The 18911-nt window shown below is 42.7% G+C and overlaps 1 protein-coding gene and 1 pseudogene across 1 annotated transcript in view; both read right to left on the bottom strand.

Annotated features, from left to right (window-relative positions):
- Nucleotides 1-3806: 3806 nt before the first annotated feature.
- Nucleotides 3807-18911, bottom strand: part of ITIH2 (inter-alpha-trypsin inhibitor heavy chain 2) — a 41301-nt gene continuing 26196 nt past the window's right edge. The window contains exons 15-21 of the mRNA XM_059663864.1: nucleotides 17399-17568; nucleotides 14437-14574; nucleotides 8536-8649; nucleotides 6736-6934; nucleotides 6018-6190; nucleotides 4687-4798; nucleotides 3807-3998 (exon numbers count right to left, since the gene is read on the bottom strand). Of these exons, the coding sequence (XP_059519847.1) occupies nucleotides 3851-3998; nucleotides 4687-4798; nucleotides 6018-6190; nucleotides 6736-6934; nucleotides 8536-8649; nucleotides 14437-14574; nucleotides 17399-17568 (1054 nt within the window). The 3' untranslated portion in view covers nucleotides 3807-3850. The remainder of the gene's footprint in view (nucleotides 3999-4686; nucleotides 4799-6017; nucleotides 6191-6735; nucleotides 6935-8535; nucleotides 8650-14436; nucleotides 14575-17398; nucleotides 17569-18911) is intronic.
- On the bottom strand, nucleotides 11085-13173 carry LOC132238045 (large ribosomal subunit protein uL4-like; annotated as a pseudogene).

Genomic DNA, 18911 nt, shown 5'->3' with positions numbered 1-18911 from the left:
GCACACCTCCTACTGGGGATGTGCCCGCAACCAAGGTACATGCCCTTGACCGGAATCGAACCTGGGACCCTTCAGTCTGCAGGCTTACGCTCTATCCGCTGAGCCAGACCGGTTAGGGGTTGTAGTTCACTTTTACCATACATTGAGGCACTCTTTAATTTCCCTTTATGATTTGTTGCTTTGGATAGCCAGGTTCCCAACTCTCAGAAATCTTGTTTAAATTTCAGTATATTAAAAACACAAACAAATTTATGACAGGAATGATCTGAGCCAAGAGTCTGGTTTTCCTGGAACACAGACTTTCATTTTCCTAACAATAAGGCATATATATTTAATTGGTTTAATGGAAACTGTTTAGATTGATATTTAGGAGAAGCTTTGAAGACAGACTGCATAAATGATAAAGATGATTAATATATCTGACAAATACGAGCCCTGTTATACCCCAGCTCTATACAAAATTCAATATTGATTATCAGTGGGTTGCAAGGTGCTCCACAAAATAAACATAATATAGGCAATTGTCAAGTTTTCCTTCATCACCGAAAGCATACTTTCAGAAATTAGTCAAGAGATAGATAATTTTTTTTTAATTTCTTTATTGGTTAAGGTATTACAAATGTGTCCTCATCCCCCCATTAACCCCCAACCTCCCTCCCCCACCCCACTTTGGCTCAGTGGATAGAGTGTCAGCCTGCAGACTGAAAGGTCCCAGGTTCGATTCTGGTCAAGGGCATGTACCTTGGTTGCGGGCACATCCCCAGTAGGAGGTGTGCAGGAGGCAGCTAACCGATGTTTCTAACTCTCTATCCCTCTCCCTTCCTCTCTGTAAAAAATCAATAAAATATATTTTTTTAAAAAATTTTTTTAAAAAAGAGAGACAATTTAATAGCTCCTTTCTTTCCAATGATTCCTATTAATTTGGTTTCTTTGGAATTCAAAATTGATTATTCATTTGTAATTCAAAATTAATTATATAGAGAAGGCAGATTTCTGGTCTCAAGGGAAACGCATGAACCATATTAATAAAGTTATTTTTACAGGCACTGAATTTCAAAACACCAACTACTAATAGTTTTGATAATTTGAATAATATGGATTTGATTTTAAATCTAGTTGCTTTTGATAGCATTCTTGTTCAATATCTGCATATAAATATACACCCCAACACTTTCATCATTATTTTAAAAACAACAGCATATTTAAGATACTAGGAATCAAAGTTATCTAAAGGTAAACGTTTTAAAGTAATTTTTACCAAGTAACAATTATAAGAACCCACTTTTGAAGTCTGCATTGAATATTATCATTTTAATATTAGCATTTTCAAATAGGAAATGGAAAAGATGTAGATTTTTTTTAAAAGCATTTCATAGGTGACCAGTTTTTATAGAATAAAACTAAAGGCAATGCCATTTATCTCCTTAGTACTGAGATTAGATTATAGAAATAATCATATTTGTTTAATACTTTACAGTTATGCCAAAAGATAATTGCTTTTTCAATAGGTTGGGTATTGTAGTTTTGTCGACATTCTACAATGAAAAATGATATCAAATTATGGAGAGAAAATTTCATAAAAATACTTTAAAAATTTTTAATGTTTTTTATCAATTTGGACTTTGAAACTGTGCGCATTTTAGGAATTGATTTTTAAAAGAAAGTTATAAGCAAAGGAAAGCACAAAATTACAATGGGTAATACTTGGACTGTGTCACCAAAATCTGCTATACCAATGCAGTCACCTGATTTCACTTTAAATTTGTTTATTTTGCCTTATAAATGCCATTAGCCTTTTGTTAGGACATAATTTGCTAGTTAATTTATTTTGAAATAAACCTAACCATATAAGGTTTAAAATTAAATGACATTATTCTTAGGAATTGCTTAAGTACAAATAAAATCAAGGTCTGCAAGGAGCACTGCTAAGGAAGGTTCAGTGTCAAGAATCTATTAAATTTGTGTGGAACTTGTTGCTTCACAGACAGAGGAGCTTTCAGAGCATTTGGAATGGTGATTCTCACAGAAGTCATAGTAACATTAATACTGTGTACAATTAGCCATCTGAGATAATGTCCTGAGCAATTTTTTAAAATTTTGTTTTATTGCTTAAAGTATTACAAAGAGTATTACATATGTCTCCGTCCTCCCCCCCCCCCGACCCCCCCCCAACCCCCGTCTGCCCTTGTCCTGAGCAATTTTAAATGAATGAAGAATTTGAGATCAATGAAGTCTCCAAGGTGATCTCAGAATAATGTTAGGGAGGCAGAACTGTTACAGGATTTAATTTAATCAGAAGACACCCAATCGTATTTTATCTTATTTGGAGAAGGGCTGGTTTAACAGAATGAGGCTGGTCAACTAAGGCCTTGTTATGGCTTATCTTATGTGTCAACTTAGGTGGGCCAAGGGGAGCCCAGAGGGTTGGTCAAACATTTTACTGGGTGTGTCTATGAGCATGTTTTGGATGGAATTTACATTTAAAAATGTAGACAGCCCTGGTCAGTTCAGCTCAGTCATTTGAGCATCAGCCTGTGCATCAAAGGGTCATGGGTTCCATTCCTAGTCAAGCGCATGTACCTGGATTGTGGGTTTGATCCCCAGCCTTGGTTGATGGTGTGTGTGAGAGGCAACAACTTGATGTCTCTTTCACATCAATGTTTCTCTCTCTCCCTCCTTCCCTTCCACTCTGGCTTTAAAAAAAAAAATCAGTGGGAACACCCTAGTCCAGTGGTTGGCAAACAGCGGCTCGGCGAACCGCGGCTCGCATGCGGCTCTTTGGCCCCTTCAGTGTGGCTCTTCCACAAAATACCAGCTATTCCACAAAATACCGACTTCTGCACATGGGCCACAAAGTTTCAATTGCACTGTACGTGCACGCCCGCACGTGGTATTTTGTGGAAGAGCCACACCGAAGGGGCCAAAGAGCCGCAGGTGGCTCGCAAGCCGCGGTTTGCTGACCACAGCCCTAGTCGATTTGGTTCAGTTGATAGAGTGTCAGCCTACAGAATGAAGGGTCCTGGGTTTGATTCTGGTCAAGGGCACATGCCTGGGTTTCAGGCTTGGTCCTCAGTGGGGGGGATGCAAGAGGCAGCCAATCAATGATTCTCTCATTGATGTTTCTATCTCTCTTTCCCTCTCCCTTCCTCTCTGAAATCAATAAAAATAGAAAAAAAATCAATGGAAAAAATATCTTTAGGTGAGGATTTAAAAAAATAAAAATAAATAAAAGGTAGACTGATTAAAACAGATTGCCCTCTTTAATGCGGGTGGCCTCATCCAATCAGTGTAACAAAAACTGACTCTCCCCCCCACTGACTGCCTTTGGACTTCATCTACAACATTTATTGTCCTTGCCTAATGGCCTCTGAAACAGAATATCAGCTTTCCCTGGGTCTCCTGCACCGCTGGCCTATCTTGCAGATTCTGGACTGTCTTCATAATTATGTGAACCAATTCCTTATAATATATGTCACTTCCCCTGTTCTTATTCCACATTCACCATATAACCTCATAGCTGAATTTTTCACTTCACTGACAACATAAAAATGTACTCAACCTGCAAAGTTGAGGATCTGACATTTAAGAACAATGAAATCCCAGTAAATACCAAATCTAGGGCTCTGCCTGGATGCCAGCTTGACTTGCCAAAGCAGCTTTCCTTGCATCGCTTTGATGAACTCACCTTAGCATCTGAAGACACAACAAAATCCTAAAGCTTCTTTGCAAAGCATTTATTTTCTTCAGATGTGTTAATATCTGGTTAGGTCTTAATATTATTCAAACTGAAAAATGAATGCAAAGGGCAGAGGAAAATGTATATACATTTAATTTCCAAAACTAAAAACCTTTAAGGCCATTGAAGGAAGCTGTAGAGCTGAGGCACAAAGTAATCCTTGTAGTGGCCATCGATGAAACCCTTCCCACTGTTGTGTACAAACCAGCAGGGAACATCTGTTCCAAATACTCTATCTGTTCGGTAATCTTTCTGCAGACCTCTGCAAGGAAAATGGTGCGATTGGTTAGGGCACAGACCAAAGCATGCCAGCTTGCGGATCTCCAAAGGAGACCCGCTCTCCCCCTTGCTGTTCTTTGTGCCCCTTCCACCGCCATACCTGCCTGCCCTCACCCTTCCCCATTCCCCAAGTCATCTGAGTCTGGGCTGAGTTTTGGAAGGACAGAAACAGTGAGTCCAGATATTAGATAATTCAAATATCCCTTACTGAGACTGACCAATATGGACTTTTCCAGCAAGGTAAAGAGTACAGATTAACTTAGAAACGGAAAGGAGGCGGGAACACAACTCTGAAGAGTGGGCTTCACCTCACACACTCAAGAAGAAGGCTCTAGCTTGAATATAAAAATAGACATTCTCTAGCACAGTGGCATGTGGGTATATATACAATTTCCACTTTTGGTCAGCTTTTTCAATTATCCAGCTAGTGAGCATGGGGCTTTTTAATATAGGAAGGTGAGAACAACAGATTAATTAATTTTGGCATTTCATGTACATATTTATATATGTAGTCATCCTTTTCATTTCAGATGGTGGAGCGGCAGTGTCCTTCTGCAAATGTTATGTATGTGCCTATTCCTGATGAGTTGTTTGGTGTGACAGGTAATGCTGTGTGAGTCCTATCCTAGTGGGAGCCCTATTTGTCACTGTCATATGCATCTGAGGCTTACCTTGTGACAACCAGCTTATGTCCTTTCACCTCCATGTTCGCCTCTGGCTTCTCAGGGTTCTTCCCAGGTCGTTCATTGAAGATGTGTATCTTTGGCTCATGCATGAACTGGCCTAGTGAAATAAAGTCCAGACAGTGATTCACGTGTAACCCAAGAATAAATAAAACGAAAGGCTGGTCATTTGATCCAAGCTACGAAGTTGCTCCTCCCTCCAGAATTTCTGGCGTAGAAAGACATACTCAGAGAAAAGGGCACAGTGATGGGGGAGATGTACAGTGACCATGCTGCTCACTCATCGTCACTTTACATATGAGGCTGATCTATTGGATCAGACATAAAATCGAATGCCCTGATTGGGGTAGGGGGTGCAGGTCAGCACCTGAGAGCAGAGCTTACGTCACAGACACAGGTTTGTTTGTGGTGTCATGTGCTTATTTTGGAACCATTCTTTTAAAAGTAGGGAAAGTTGGCCTAGCTACCCTGCTTGTCATCACAGACGTCCTAAGCCAGTTTGTTCCTCTTTAATTAGAAAAATTTTTTCAGCATAAAACTTAAGATTTATTTGCCCCATCTCTTATTTTGCCCAGTTCATGATGATGAAATCCTGGTTCTGGGAAAACCTTGTTTGGAAGGACAAAGGTCCTGGTGATAACATTACTGAGTCACCCTGCACCTCTATGTTGGGCTGATTTGATCATGTTTTTTTCTTTTCTATACATTAGGATGTTTGACATCTTAAAAATCGTGTCTGGCTGGGGAGAAACTGCCACCCCAGGGCTAGCCAATTCTGAAAGGCAGCAAAGGACTCCACCAGGAGTATGCTTTGGGTATACAACTAACCAACCCAGAGCCACATCTCTGCTACCGGGCCTGTATAACCCAGAAGAAATCATTCCAGGGCCAGATGCCCCGGAACTAGAGACCATTCTATAGCCCCCAAAGCCCATAGGAATTGTTCACAATAGCCAACTCTGATCTACCCTGCTCTGTCTTGTCTTTCCATGGAAACCCCTATGAAGGCTTTTGTGTGAACTTATCACTTGCTCCTGCTTCCCTGACCAAACCTGTCCTTCCTCCTGTGGCCCTGCATGGCCAGCTGTGCTTCGTTTCTAGGAGAAACTGGGAGTAACAGTTAATGTTTCTTCCAATGGCAACGGCCTCTTTGTGCCATCACTCAGACACCATTATAAATTAGGACCTGGGCATAGAACATACATACTGCGCTTTTCAGTCCACACCTGTCACTTCCCCAAGTTCTAATCACCATTTTCCAAAGATAATCAAGCCCTAGCGTGGTTCCACACTTGTCAGATGGTTGATCAACACTTTACCTATTAGTCCATGTGCTTTAGGTGAAAACTTGTTTGTGGAGGGAATGTAGATCCCCAAAAAGTCTACGTTGATTGGATGCTTCTTCCAAACACGATGAAGTAACACAGAGAATGACATTTCCTTATCCAGGGTAATCGTCACAGTTTTCTCTTTCTTCACTGAGACCAGCACCCTAGTGGGAAAGTTGAAATGGAATTAATTCCAGAACAGACTCTTCTTAGAAAGTCATCCTTCTCACCCCTAATATGAACTGTCATTCCTCCCAGTATGATTCCACTAGTTTTCTAAAACCTTTTCCGTGGTTTTTTCACAAAATCCTGTTTTAACTCCCAGCTCTGAAGTTCTGTCAATATATATTTGCTTAAACAGATACTTGTGGGAAAATATTACTCCTAGGACACAATCATAGCGTTTCTGACATAACCAACACAGAGTCAGCTATGGATTTCAGTTGACAGACTCACTCACTTACCCAACATGTGTTTATTGAGAACTTACTATATGTTAGGCATGAGGCTAGCACTGAGATACTTGGTGACCAAAACACAGGATTCCTGCTGCCAGGAGCAGGGGAGTGGGCAACAAAAATGTTTCTGAACACCAACTTCTTCATATTTAAAATGATGATTTTAAGGTCTATGTTTATGTCGTGGATGTTGGGATTTATTTATGTAATGTGTCAAGGACAGGCCCGAATCCACACATAAGAATACTTGCCTCTGGTTAATGACCTGAGCTGTGTCAGACCAGGATAAGAATGACGTACGGGTGCCCTGGCTCAAGGTGATGGTCTCAGTGCTAACTTCTATTTTCACATCTTCACGTTGAAAATAAAATCCCAGTTTTCCAAAATAGGTGCTTAGTTTTTTATTCTTGGGCTTCTTAGCACCAATGAGTTGTCCATTGACCAAAATCCCTACAGTAAAAAAAAAAAAAAAAAAAGCTTTTTTTCTTTCTCTTGTGTACCATTTTTTTTTTTTCATATGTGGGTACCATAATACAAATTTATATAACTTGACAATATGGGAAATTATTGTTACTTTGCTTTAGGATTTACATAACACTTTCTTCTTTGTAGCTCTCACTATTAACTAGCTTTATTATAGTTTAACTAGAAGCCTGGTGCACAAAAATTTGTGCAATAGGGGGGAAGGGGGGTCCCTCAGCCCGGCCTGACCCTCTCACAGTCTGGGACCCCTCGGGGGATAACGACCTGCTGGCTTAGGCCTGCTCCCGGGTGGCAGAGGGCAGGCCCAATCCCTAGGTGCAGCCCCTGGTCGGGCTCAGAGCAGGGCCAATTGGGGAGTTGGGGCACCGCCCCTGTCATGCACAGAGCAGGGTGGGTTGGGAGGTTGCGATGCCACCCTCAGTCACGCTCAGGGTAGGGCCGATTGGAGGGTTGGGGCGCCGCACCCTGTCACACACAGAGCCGCAGGGCTATCAGGGGGTTGGGGAGCTCCCCACTATCAGGCACAGAGCAGGGCTGATCAGGAGGTTGGGGCGCCTTCCCCTGTCACGAACAGAGCAGGGTGGATAGGGAGGTTGTGGCCCCACCCCCTGTCACACACAGAGCCGCAGGGCGATCAGGGGGTTTGGGCGCTGCCCCCTGTCATGCTGATCCCGGTGCTGGGAGGCATATTACCCTTTTACTATATAGAATAGAGGCCTGGTGCACGTGTGGGGGCCGGCTGGTTTGCCCTGAAGGGTGTCCTGGATCAGGGTGGGGGACCCCACTGGGGTGCCTGGCCAGCCTGGGTGAGGGGATGATGGCTGTTTGCAGCTGGTCACACACCCTTCAGGGTGAGGGTCCGCACTGGGGTGCCTGGCCAGTCTGGGTGAGGGGCTGAGGGCTGTTTTCAGGCTGGCGGGTGACGGAAGCTCCCAACCACTCCTTTTTTTCTTTTTTTTAAATTCTGGGCCAGCTTTAGCTCTGAGGCTCCAGCTCTTAGGCCTCCGCTGCTGAAAGCAGATATCTGGTTTGTTTGGGTTCTATAATCGAAACAATGTATAACTCCAGCTCTGAGATCCCGGGCTCACTGAAAGCAGGTTTCTGGGGTTTTCTTTAGCTTCTATATTTGTTACAATGTTCCAAACTGCAGGCTCAGAGGCCGGCAAGGCAGGCAGGGAACGTTGGTTTCCTCCGTCACTGAAGCAAGCAAGCCTCATGTTAGTTTCAAGCTGCCTGGCTGCCGGCTGCCATCTTGGCTGGCAATTAATTTGCATATCTCGCTGATTAGCCAATGGGAAGGGTAGCAATCATATGCCAATTACCATGTTTCTCTTTTATTAGATAGGATTATATTACAAAACATTAGTTCATACTGAGGGAGTGTATTTTATCGGTAATAGTTGAAACACTTAGGAATATATTTATAATTTATTTCTCACTAATTATCCAAGTTTGGAAAATATAGGACTTATATTAAGGTGAGAAAGAAATTCCAAGCAGTGATAGTGTAGGGTGGCAAAGATCAAATTCTCTAATTTAAACATAATACTTTTTTTTTTTTCTTTTACCTGATTCTGGATCAGAAACAAGGTTGAGGATTTTTCCAGGTTCTGAGTCAATGTTGAAGCAAATATTCTTTTGGCTTTTTGGTAGGTAAATGATGAAGTGTGGGTCATTTTCAACTGGAAAATACACAAAGAAAATATTTTTAAAAATCATAGAAGGGAAGAGAGTTTTGAAAAGTATTTTATTCCTAAACATCTTTAACAAGAACAAATACATATTATGTTTCTACTATATGCCAGGTACTGTTCTACACACTGGGGGCCCAATGGTCCATATCCACTGTCCTTTTCTCATACAGTCTCCATCGGAAGTTTAAGTTATGTTAAGAATATAGTGGATACTTATCCTGTAACTATCACATATGCATTAGGCTAGAGATAAAATGAATAAAACATACACAACCATACTATATATATGTGTGTGTGTGTATATATATATATATATATATATATATATATATATATATATATTACACATGTATACTACATATGTGTAAATATATATACAGTGAGTATATAGATAGATAATAAGATATGTATTTTATTAATCAGGCATACACAGTACATAAAAATAAAGAAGACAATATTATTTGTTGGCATACAGATGAGTGTTAATCCAGAGCATTGAAGGATCAAGCTGCTCCCAAGAAAGTACTCCTTTGTTACTAGACATCATTATTTTGGCTGATCTTATTTGTTTTCTCATTCAACAAATATTTAGTGGGGGTGGGGTACTATGTGCAAAACACTAAATCTGGCCATGTTTGCTGCAGCCATAGCTAAGTCATGGCCTTCAGGAAAGTAAGGTTGTAATGAAGGAGTGACAAAGATTCTCTTCTTGACCAAACTCTACTCAGGCTCCCCTGAACTTGTCAACTAGGCCTTAATTTTTGGACTCCCATGTTGATCTCTGCATTGTTTATTTTAGCAAGGATCCTGCCAAGTCAGTTTAACCAGAAACCCCATCCTCCATATCTGATCTCCCTCACTATCTCCCTTGCCCCTCAAGTGATGTCTGATCACACCAGCCTGCCTTCAGCAAGAATCTTGTTGGGGGTGTTAGCCTAAGCCCCCTTCCCATGCTTGTTTCCTCTTAGAAATCTTTCATCCACTGACCCCCACCCTACTCCTTGTCTATAAAGTCCCACTTTCCCATGCTGTATTTGCAGTTGAGTGAAATCTCTTTTCCCCACCGCCAAACCCCATTGCATAAAATCTTCCTCACCATGCTTAGCAAATGTCGTGAATGAATTTTGTTCTTTAACAGAACATTATTTTTTTCTTCTAAGGAAGCAGATAGAACCATGAATGTAAGCTAGAATAGGTAAATGATACAATAATGGCCCAAGCACAATGCTCTGAGAATGAAGACGTAAGAATGATTGACTCAACCTGACAAAGCTGAGAAAGGCCTTATGAAGAACTTGGCTTGTGAACTAAGTCTTAAAGATAGGAGGAGAGCCGAAACCGGTTTGGCTCAGTGGATAGAGCGTCGGCCTGCGGACTGAAAGGTCCCAGGTTCGATTCCGGTCAAGGGCATGTACCTGGGTTGCGGGCACATCCCTGGTAGGGGATGTGCAGGAGGTGGCTGGTCGATGTTTCTCTCTCATTGATGTTTCTGACTATCTCCCTTCCTCTCTGTAAAGAAAATCAATTATATATATATATATATATATATATATATATATATATATATATATATATATATAAAAGATAGGAGGAGAAGAGGGGAAGACTAAGACACAGGAAAGACAGGTATTTTATTGAGTGGACAGAATGAGGAATGGCAGGGAGGTAGAAAAGTTGATGATTTGTTTAGAAAGTGACTCAATGTGACTTACTAAGGATGGGTTGTTGACGAATATAGAAAAAAATTAGACTAAAAATGTGGGCGATGGAGACCAGAGAACACTGTGCAAAAGAACGGACCTTTATTCTGTTGGATAACTATTAAATGTTTTTGAGAATAAATGATTTGACTCTCACTTTAGGAAAAATGTGGTTACCGTATAAATTAAGTTGACATAGAAAGGTCATTTAGCAGCTAAAATGGCAGTAACCCAGGCAAGAAATGCAAAAATCAAGAAACTAGGATGGTGAATGGGATTGGCAAAGGAGCAAAAATTCTGGAGACATCTGGTAAAATCCACCATATCTGGTAACCAGTGGGAAGAACAATTTAGCTCTGCCAGGCTTCTAGCCTTGGGAATTGAAGGAATTGAAGAAGAAGGTTTGAGTTGAACACTGCAGTGGCTGTGTTTTCCAGAATAAAATTGGAAGAGTTGGCTGCCATCCATTTACAGGCTGCTGTTTTCCAGATACCATCGCAAAGCTCCTTACAAACATTAATTCAACTCGTTCTCCTTGCAGAGGACAGGTCGCCTGCCCAAGGGCACACCATGGAGTTAGTAAGTGCCAGAGCTATGACTCACAGCCAAGCTGTCTGACGACAAGCCCATTCTCCCAACCACTCTGATATGCTCCTTCATTTTCAAGTGTGTGTTTTGAAACTCAGAATCGAGAATAATCTTATCCGAGCAGAAACAAAACGTTGTATTTCTTTGTGTCCCTGACACCACCAAGCTCATGCTGTTTTCAGTAAGTACTTGGCTTAATTGATTTTGTGTCGGAGCTGGGCACTAGAGGGCATCATTTAAAAACAACAAAAGGTTCTTAACGCCTTAAAAATAAAAAATAAAAATCACGTAGTTATGCTTTCTTCTTCCTTCTTCTACACAAATATGGACTTTTGAAACATTTTGTTTGAAGGAAACTGTTTTTGTTAAAGGTAATGATTGTTTTTGTCATTTTAATTAACCCAGAGCCCAGCAATCAAACCTTCTCTTAAGCAAATGTTTCAGTGCTGTCACATGGAGTTGACATAGTTCTAGGCTTCTAGGCAACAGGAATGAAACATCATCTGTAAATTGGTCTATGCATCCTAAATCTTAATTAGAGTGAAAGTAGATTGAGGGCTCCCATGACTGATTTTATAGATTCCTAGGGCCTGGGGTCTATGGACCAAAGAGTAGCCAGTGTCTATTGAGCTTCTACTGGGAACCGGGAACTTACCTTATAACCACCTTGTAGGGGAGGTATTATCATCCCCATTTTATAGGTGGGATACCTTTGGAAGGTAACTTTTTTCTCTTCTCATTGCCTTTGATCATATTTCTATTCAAAATTAGCCATCCAATGTGATTTGACCATTGTGGAATAAACAAATGTAAGTTTTGCCACAGGCTTCTTTCCTTCTGCGGTGGGTTTCTTTTCTGCAGGCTTCTCAGCGGCTGGTTTCTTGGTAGCTGCAGCCTTTTTCCCACCAAAGGCTGATTCTGCTTCTTAAGGCCCACAGCCTTCTTTCCTTCCTTCCCGACCACAGGCTTCTTGCCTGGAACCCCCTTCTCATCTGATTTGGCTTTTAGTGCTGCTGCTGCTGCTTTATACACCTGAAGCTTGTGGTTCTTGACCTGGTGAAGAGTGGTGTTCTGGCGCATGGCCTTTGCATATGGGTTAGCTTCAACATGATTCTCAGGTTTTTCAGTGGATCCTTCTTCAGGACTCTCCGGTGAATCTTCTTGTGTGGTGCTTGGAGGGCTCTTTGGATCTCTGGGCTTTTCAAGATTCTGCTTAGGTGTGCATTGAGCATCTTGTGCATGGGAAGGTTGTAGTTACTCTTGAGGGAGGCAGCTCTACGCCAAGTGCCATACAGCTCATCTAACTTGCGGAAAGCACTTTTAGTCCCAATTCAGAAATGGCCCACATGCCCTCCAGGTGCAAGTTTCAAAATGTTCGGTTTGCTTACATTAAGCAGAGTAATTCCAGGGATGTTTCTGAAGGCTTTGATGATACCATTGTCCTCATTATAGCTGATGCAAGGTCCTCTGCACTGGATGGGAGGACGGTTTCTCATTTTGCCCTTTCCAGCTCTCATTTGCTGAGAGGCATAGACCTTTTTTATATCATTCCAGGCCTTAAGTTTCTTAAGAAGCAAAACAGCCTCCTTGGTTTTCTTGTAGCCTTCAACTTTATCTTCAACCACCAAAGGAACCTCAGGAACTTCCTCAATACGGTGACCTTTAGACATGACCGGTGCTGGTAAGGCCGAGGCAGCGAGGGCAGAGCAGGTGGCGTATCGTTTCTGTGTTGTGTTTACTCTGAGGTGCCAACGGCGCCAGGTTTTGGTTGGTGCAAACATGCGGCCCCATGACACATATTTCCAAAAGCACCCTGGCCAGAACAATGAGTTCCACCACCTCAGGCTCTGGGAATTCGAGCCACAGTTCTGCCATACACCAGGACTCCGCACTGGCTTGATGACCTGACAATTCACTGACAGCATAAGGCTGTTTATTGTTTTTGCGCAAGTTGGTGTGAACAAAGTTCACAATATCTGGTTGAATGGGAGTCTTGAACACAGCAGGCAAACTGACGATTTTGCCAGATGTTTCCCCCTTTTCAGAGCACACAGGTGTCAGTGTAGAGCACACACCATGCGGGGAGAGGAGAAGGCCACACTCCTCTCTGCCCGGCGGCACAGGAAAAGCTTTGGGAGGCAATTTAGATGACATCATGAGAGTGGGGCTCCATGATGGGATCAGTGTCCTTATTAGAAGAGACACCAGTGAGCTTGCCTGCCATCTCTCTCTCCAGAGATCATGTAAACTCACAGGAAGATGGTGGCCACCTACAAGCCAAAACAAATGAAATCAACCTTGCCGGCAGTGTAGTCTTGGACTTCAGCCTTTAGAACTGTGAAAAATAAATTTCTGTTGTTTTAACCACCCAATCTATGGTATTTAGTTATGGTGGCCAAGCTGACTAACATGGAGTTTTCCTCTTTCTTTCTCTTTTTTTTAAAATATATTTTATTGATTTTTTACAGAGAGGAAGGGAGAGAGATAGTTAGAAACATCGATGAGAGAGAAACATCGATCAGCTGCCTCCTGCACATCTCCCACTGGGAATGTGCCTGCAACCAAGGAACATGCCCTTGACCAGAATCGAACCTGGGACCTTTCAGTCCACAGGCCGACGCTCTATCCACTGAGCCAAACCGGTTTCGGCTGGAGTTTTCCTCTTTCAATGGAAGGCAGTGATACCTATAAAAGTCACCTAGTTTACCAAGGCACAGTGGTTTTATTAACATACTAGAGGCCCGGTGAACACTTTCTTGCATAGATAGGGTCCCTCGGCCTGGCTGGCAATTGGGGTTGACTGGGGCCATCTTACCTAGTCCTGATCGGGGCTGGCTGGCTGGGGGGTTCGGGGGGAGGGACTGTGGGAGGTTGGTTGTGGGAACTCACTGGCCACCAGGGGGAAGTTCCTTCATTGAGCGTCTGCCCCTGGTGGTCAGTGTGCATCATAGCTACTGGCTGGTCATCCAGTTGTCCAGTTGTAACAGTTTCTTAGGCATTTATAATATACTAGTGGCCTGGTGCACAGATTCATGCATCGGTGGGTCCCTTGGCCTGGCCTGCACCCTCCCACAATCTGGGACCCCTCGGGTGATGTCAGACTGCTGGTTTCAGCCAATCCCTGCAGGCCAGGCTGAGGGACCCCACCGGTGCACAAATCCGTGCACTGGGCCTCTAGTGTGCATGTAAGATTTTTGGTTAATCTCTTCCCATCCTTCCCCCTCCCCTCTTCCCTCTGAGATTCACCAGTCTGTTCCATGTTTCCATGCCTGTGCATTGAACATCTGTCCCCTGGTGGTCAGTGCGCGTCATAGCTACTGGTTGAACAGTGGAACAGCGGAACAGTCAGACACTTAGCATATTAGCCTTTTATATAGATAGATAGATAGATAGATAGATAGATAGATAGATAGATAGATAGATGTGCCCCATAGATTATGATCTGATTGAGACCAAGGATGTGAAAGCCATGTTGAAGTTCTCTCACCTCTCATCACATGTGGAGGAGGAGTGCTCTCAAGTACAGAAGCTCCTTTCACAGGCATTGGGATCCTTGGTGTTGGTGACGGGTGGACCCAAGATGGGAGTGGACTTGGAGCAACTTTGCTGCCATAATACAGGGCACCTGGGTAGAAAAACCTGTATCCATTAGTTTCCAAGCTTACTTTTCCATGTAAGTCTCTTACAATTTCAACAATTATTCATTCAGACCCCAGAGGTTCTCAGCTAAGGTCTTTCTCAGTTAAATCTCCTCCCATCCTTTTTATTCCTGAGTTCTCTCTTGTAGGGCTTCCTCTGTCATTATGCTGTGGGCCTACTGTGGGTTTTCCCCCCAGAGTCTGGAACCTGGGCTGGGGTTGCAGCAGAGGGACTGCCCCATGGAGCTGGGGAAGGACCTCATGTCTTCAGCACAGGCTGCAGCGATAATGTCCAGTCCAGCCGCTGGAGAAGTCCTGGATTATGGTCAACATCATCCTGATACATTCCTAATCACCTACCAAAAAACAATCTGAGCAGCGTAATTTCCCAAAGAGGTTATCCTACTGGTTACAAAACTTCATTTTGTTTTCTGATATCCAGTCTCCTGTCTTTGAGAAACAAATACCAGTTCACCTAGGCATTTTATTTAGGTGATACAATGTCACCTAGATATGCTAGTTTATCTAGAGCAGCGGTTCTCAACCTGTGGGTCGCGACCCCTTTGAAGGTAGAACGACCCTTTCACAGGGGTCGCCTAAGACCATCGGACAACACATATATAATTACATATTGTTTTTGTGATTAATCACTATGCTTTAATTATGTTCAATTTGTAACAATGAAATTGGGGGTCACCACAACATGAGGAGCTGTATTAAAGGGTCGTGGCATTAGGAAGGTTGAGAACCACTGATCTAGAGAAATTAAGCTGTGAGGCCCCAGACTAATGTAACAGGAGCCCAGAAGTCAGAGTTCTTTGAATCCCAGGCCACCCTGGTATAGTTGGCAACTAACTTGAACAAAATTAAAAATCCAGATAATGTCCCCGTTAGTGTATGTAGGTCATTTTCAAGACTATGTTTCAGGAGTCCTCAAGAAAGAGAGGAAGGAAGCAGGAGAAAAACCAAAGTCTTTTAAACTTGGCTACAGCCCCCTTGGATATGCCTTGGGACTTTCCCCAGAGCACAGAGATCAGGGATAATTTTCAGGCAATTTCTAGGTTCTCAGCTTTCACATACACTTTTTCCTAAGAACACTCTTTTCTTCTAGTTTACAAGCAGAAGGCATACTCTCTCCTGCTTTCCTTCATCAAATGCCTCCCAGAAACCAAAGCATCCAGTTGAAAATTGGTGTAGTGCCAAAAAAACAATTACTCCAATGACTGGGAAACAAATTCATTCGAAAGTCAGATAGTTCCAATTCTTACTTTCAACAGAATTGGAGTAGGGCCCAAGCTGTCATCTGATATATCATTAAAAATAAAAGCTGTGGTATATTTACATAATGGAATACTATTAGGCTGTAGAAAAGAAGGATCTCTGACCATTTCAACAGCATGGATAGACCTAAAGATTATTATGCTAAGCGAAATAAGCCAGAGAAAGACAAATATCACATGATCTCACTTATATGTGGAATCTAATGAACAAAATAAATTGATAAACAAAATGGGTCCAGAGGCATAGATGCATGGAACAGATGGGAAGAGATTAACCAAAGAATTTATATGTATAGCCCATGGACACAGGTAATGAATAGTGAAGGCCTGAGGTGGGATAGGGGCTGGAGGGAGGGGACAAAATGGGGGACATCTGTAATACTGTGAACAATAAAAATAAGTTAAAAAATGATATTTCAATATAGATCCATATGTGAGTTTTGTCATGTAATTTCAAAGAAGTTCAGGTAAATGAATGACATTGCCATAGCCAGTGCTTTCTATTCCTATCTACTTATCAAAATCTCTAGTGTTTATCAGGACTTACACCCATAAAACACTTTTTTAAAAAAGTGGAGTTACACACATGCAATATACAGATCTTGTAACATAGAAACCCACACCTGAAATCTATATGATCATGTTGACCAATGTCACCCCAATAAATTTTTTAAAAAGTAGAGTTGATGCTGAATCTTGTCTCTTTTCAATCTACTAATGAATAACATTTACCATATATACATGAAAAATACAGTCAGCCACATTAAAAGATGATTTTCAAGAAAATAGGACATTCTATGTATATAAAAATTTAAAGTATATTATTTTGACAAATTGTCTACTCATAGTAATTTTCATAAAATTCAATCCAGAAGAAAACTTTGAACACTCAGAATCTTATGGTCACAAGAAATTGAAAAGATTTAAATTTGTATACATATTTCCCTTGCAGAAGAAAAGGATTATCAACAAAAGACTTTCAAGCATAAAAATATGTTAGGATATGATTCTGCCAGAGAAGTGGAATGGAAATATAAGTTTGACTAGAAAAAAAGAACACTATAAAATTTGTAATAATGAAAATAGAATTTGTTCACGTATTTTTTTGTGGATGATGGTAAGTCTCAAACCAGGTATTCAATTTCATTGGCTACACTTAAAAGAGTTATACCACAGTTTCATTTTAAAAGTTCAACCTTTACAACATGCCAGGCATTGAATTCATTGCAGGCACTTAAATAAGGGGAAATAAATTTTAATGTTGATTTTTTAAAACTTATGAAGGGGTACATAAGTTTTTAAAATTCCTTCGGAAAACATGTGAGCAAAAATGTTTGAAGATCAAGGCAATAAATTATCCTTAAAGTAAATTGGCAGGAGGAGCTCAGCAGGGGGAGGAGGGAGGAGATACACACATAGGCCGGGGAGCTAGAGGTGGACTGGGAGTGGGAGAGGGGCAGAGGTCCGAGGACCTTTATTAAGCCTATGGAAGCTGACCCTTAGTGTTTCCCCTCCAGGCTGAAACACTGACCTGAGCAGCAAGAATGGTCTTGTGGAGGGGCGTCGGCCAGCATGCGCTCATTCCCATCTTCATTCTCAATCACCATGGCAGTGAGTGGGGTCACTATGTGATGTTCCAGTGACATCTGCAGGATTGTTTTTGTAATTTTCCTTTTGACAGCAGCAGTAGGAGCCAGGCTTCTGTATTCAAGACATAGAGATATTATACAGCGTCACTTTATTTAAGGCTGAGGTAAACTCCCACAACTCCATCACTTCCAGTGTCCAGCCAGGACCCTGGGGACCACAAGGAAAAAGAGAACTAACTTAGTGTTTTATCTAGTCATGCAGTCCTAAGGATTTTTTTTTTTAATAGACATGATTTTTTAAAGAGCAATTTTAGGTTCACAGCAAAACTGAGTGGAAATTACAGAGATTTACCACCATTATTAACATCCCCAACATAAGCACATGTGTTATAATCAATAAACCTGCATTGACACATCATTATCACGCAGGCCCACAGTTGACATTAGGGTTTATCCTTGAGTTGCACCTTCTATGGATTTGGACAATGCATGACATGTATCCAACAGGATAGGATCATACAGAGTAGCTTCACTGGCCTAAAAATCTCTGTGCTTTACCTATTCATTCCCACCCACCCTCCAGCAAGCACTGGTCTGTTTTACAGGGATTGTTTTTTGAAAATCAATATTTAACTTTTGCAGCAATTTACTAGCTACCTTTAAATGCATCCAGTGTGCTTCTGTAAAGGGACAGAAATATTTCTTGCTCACTTCAAAGCCACAGCTTACAGCCATGTGTCTGTTTTATAATCTTACTAGGGGCCCGGTGCACGAAATTCATGCACTGGGTGTGTGTGGGGAGGGGAGTGTCCCTCAGCCCAGCCTGCCCCCTCTCACATACTGGGAGCCCTCAGGCGTAGACCCCCATCACCCTCCGATCGCCTGATCGGCCCCTTGCCCAGGCCTGACGCCTCCGCAAGAGGTGTCAGGCTTGGACAGGGGACCCCCATCTCCCCCCGATCACTGGCTCTGGCCCCCGCCCAGGCCTGAGGCCTCTGGCCCAGGAATCATGCCTGGGCAGGGGACCCCCATCTCCCTCTGATCGCTTGCTCCACCCCCCGCCCAAGCCTGACGCCTCTGACCCAGGCTTCAGGCCTGGGCAAGGGGACCATCATATCCCCCCAATCCCCAGCTCCGCCCCCCGCCCAGGCCTGATGCTTCGGCCAGAGGAGTTGACCCTCATCACCCTCCAATCACCAATCACCGGATCGGCCCCTTGACCAGGCCTGAGGCCTCTGGCAGAGGTGTCAAGCCTGGGCAGAGGACCCCCAGCTCCCCGCGGTTGCAGGCTCCGCCCGTGCCCAGGCCTAACACCTCTGGCTGAGGCATCCGGCCCGGGCAGCGGGGACCCGCAGCTGCAGCGGCCCTGAGATTGTGGGCTCCGCTTTAGGCCCAGGCAAGGGACCCCTAGCTCCCAGGACTGCCAGCTTCGACCGTGCCCAGCTCCCATCGCTG

Source organism: Myotis daubentonii, chromosome 1 (genome assembly GCF_963259705.1).
Source record: "Myotis daubentonii chromosome 1, mMyoDau2.1, whole genome shotgun sequence".
NCBI classification, from domain to species: domain Eukaryota; kingdom Metazoa; phylum Chordata; class Mammalia; order Chiroptera; family Vespertilionidae; genus Myotis; species Myotis daubentonii.
The sequence above is the reverse complement of the archived record's forward strand: the minus strand, read 5'-3'. Positions and strand labels throughout refer to the sequence as shown.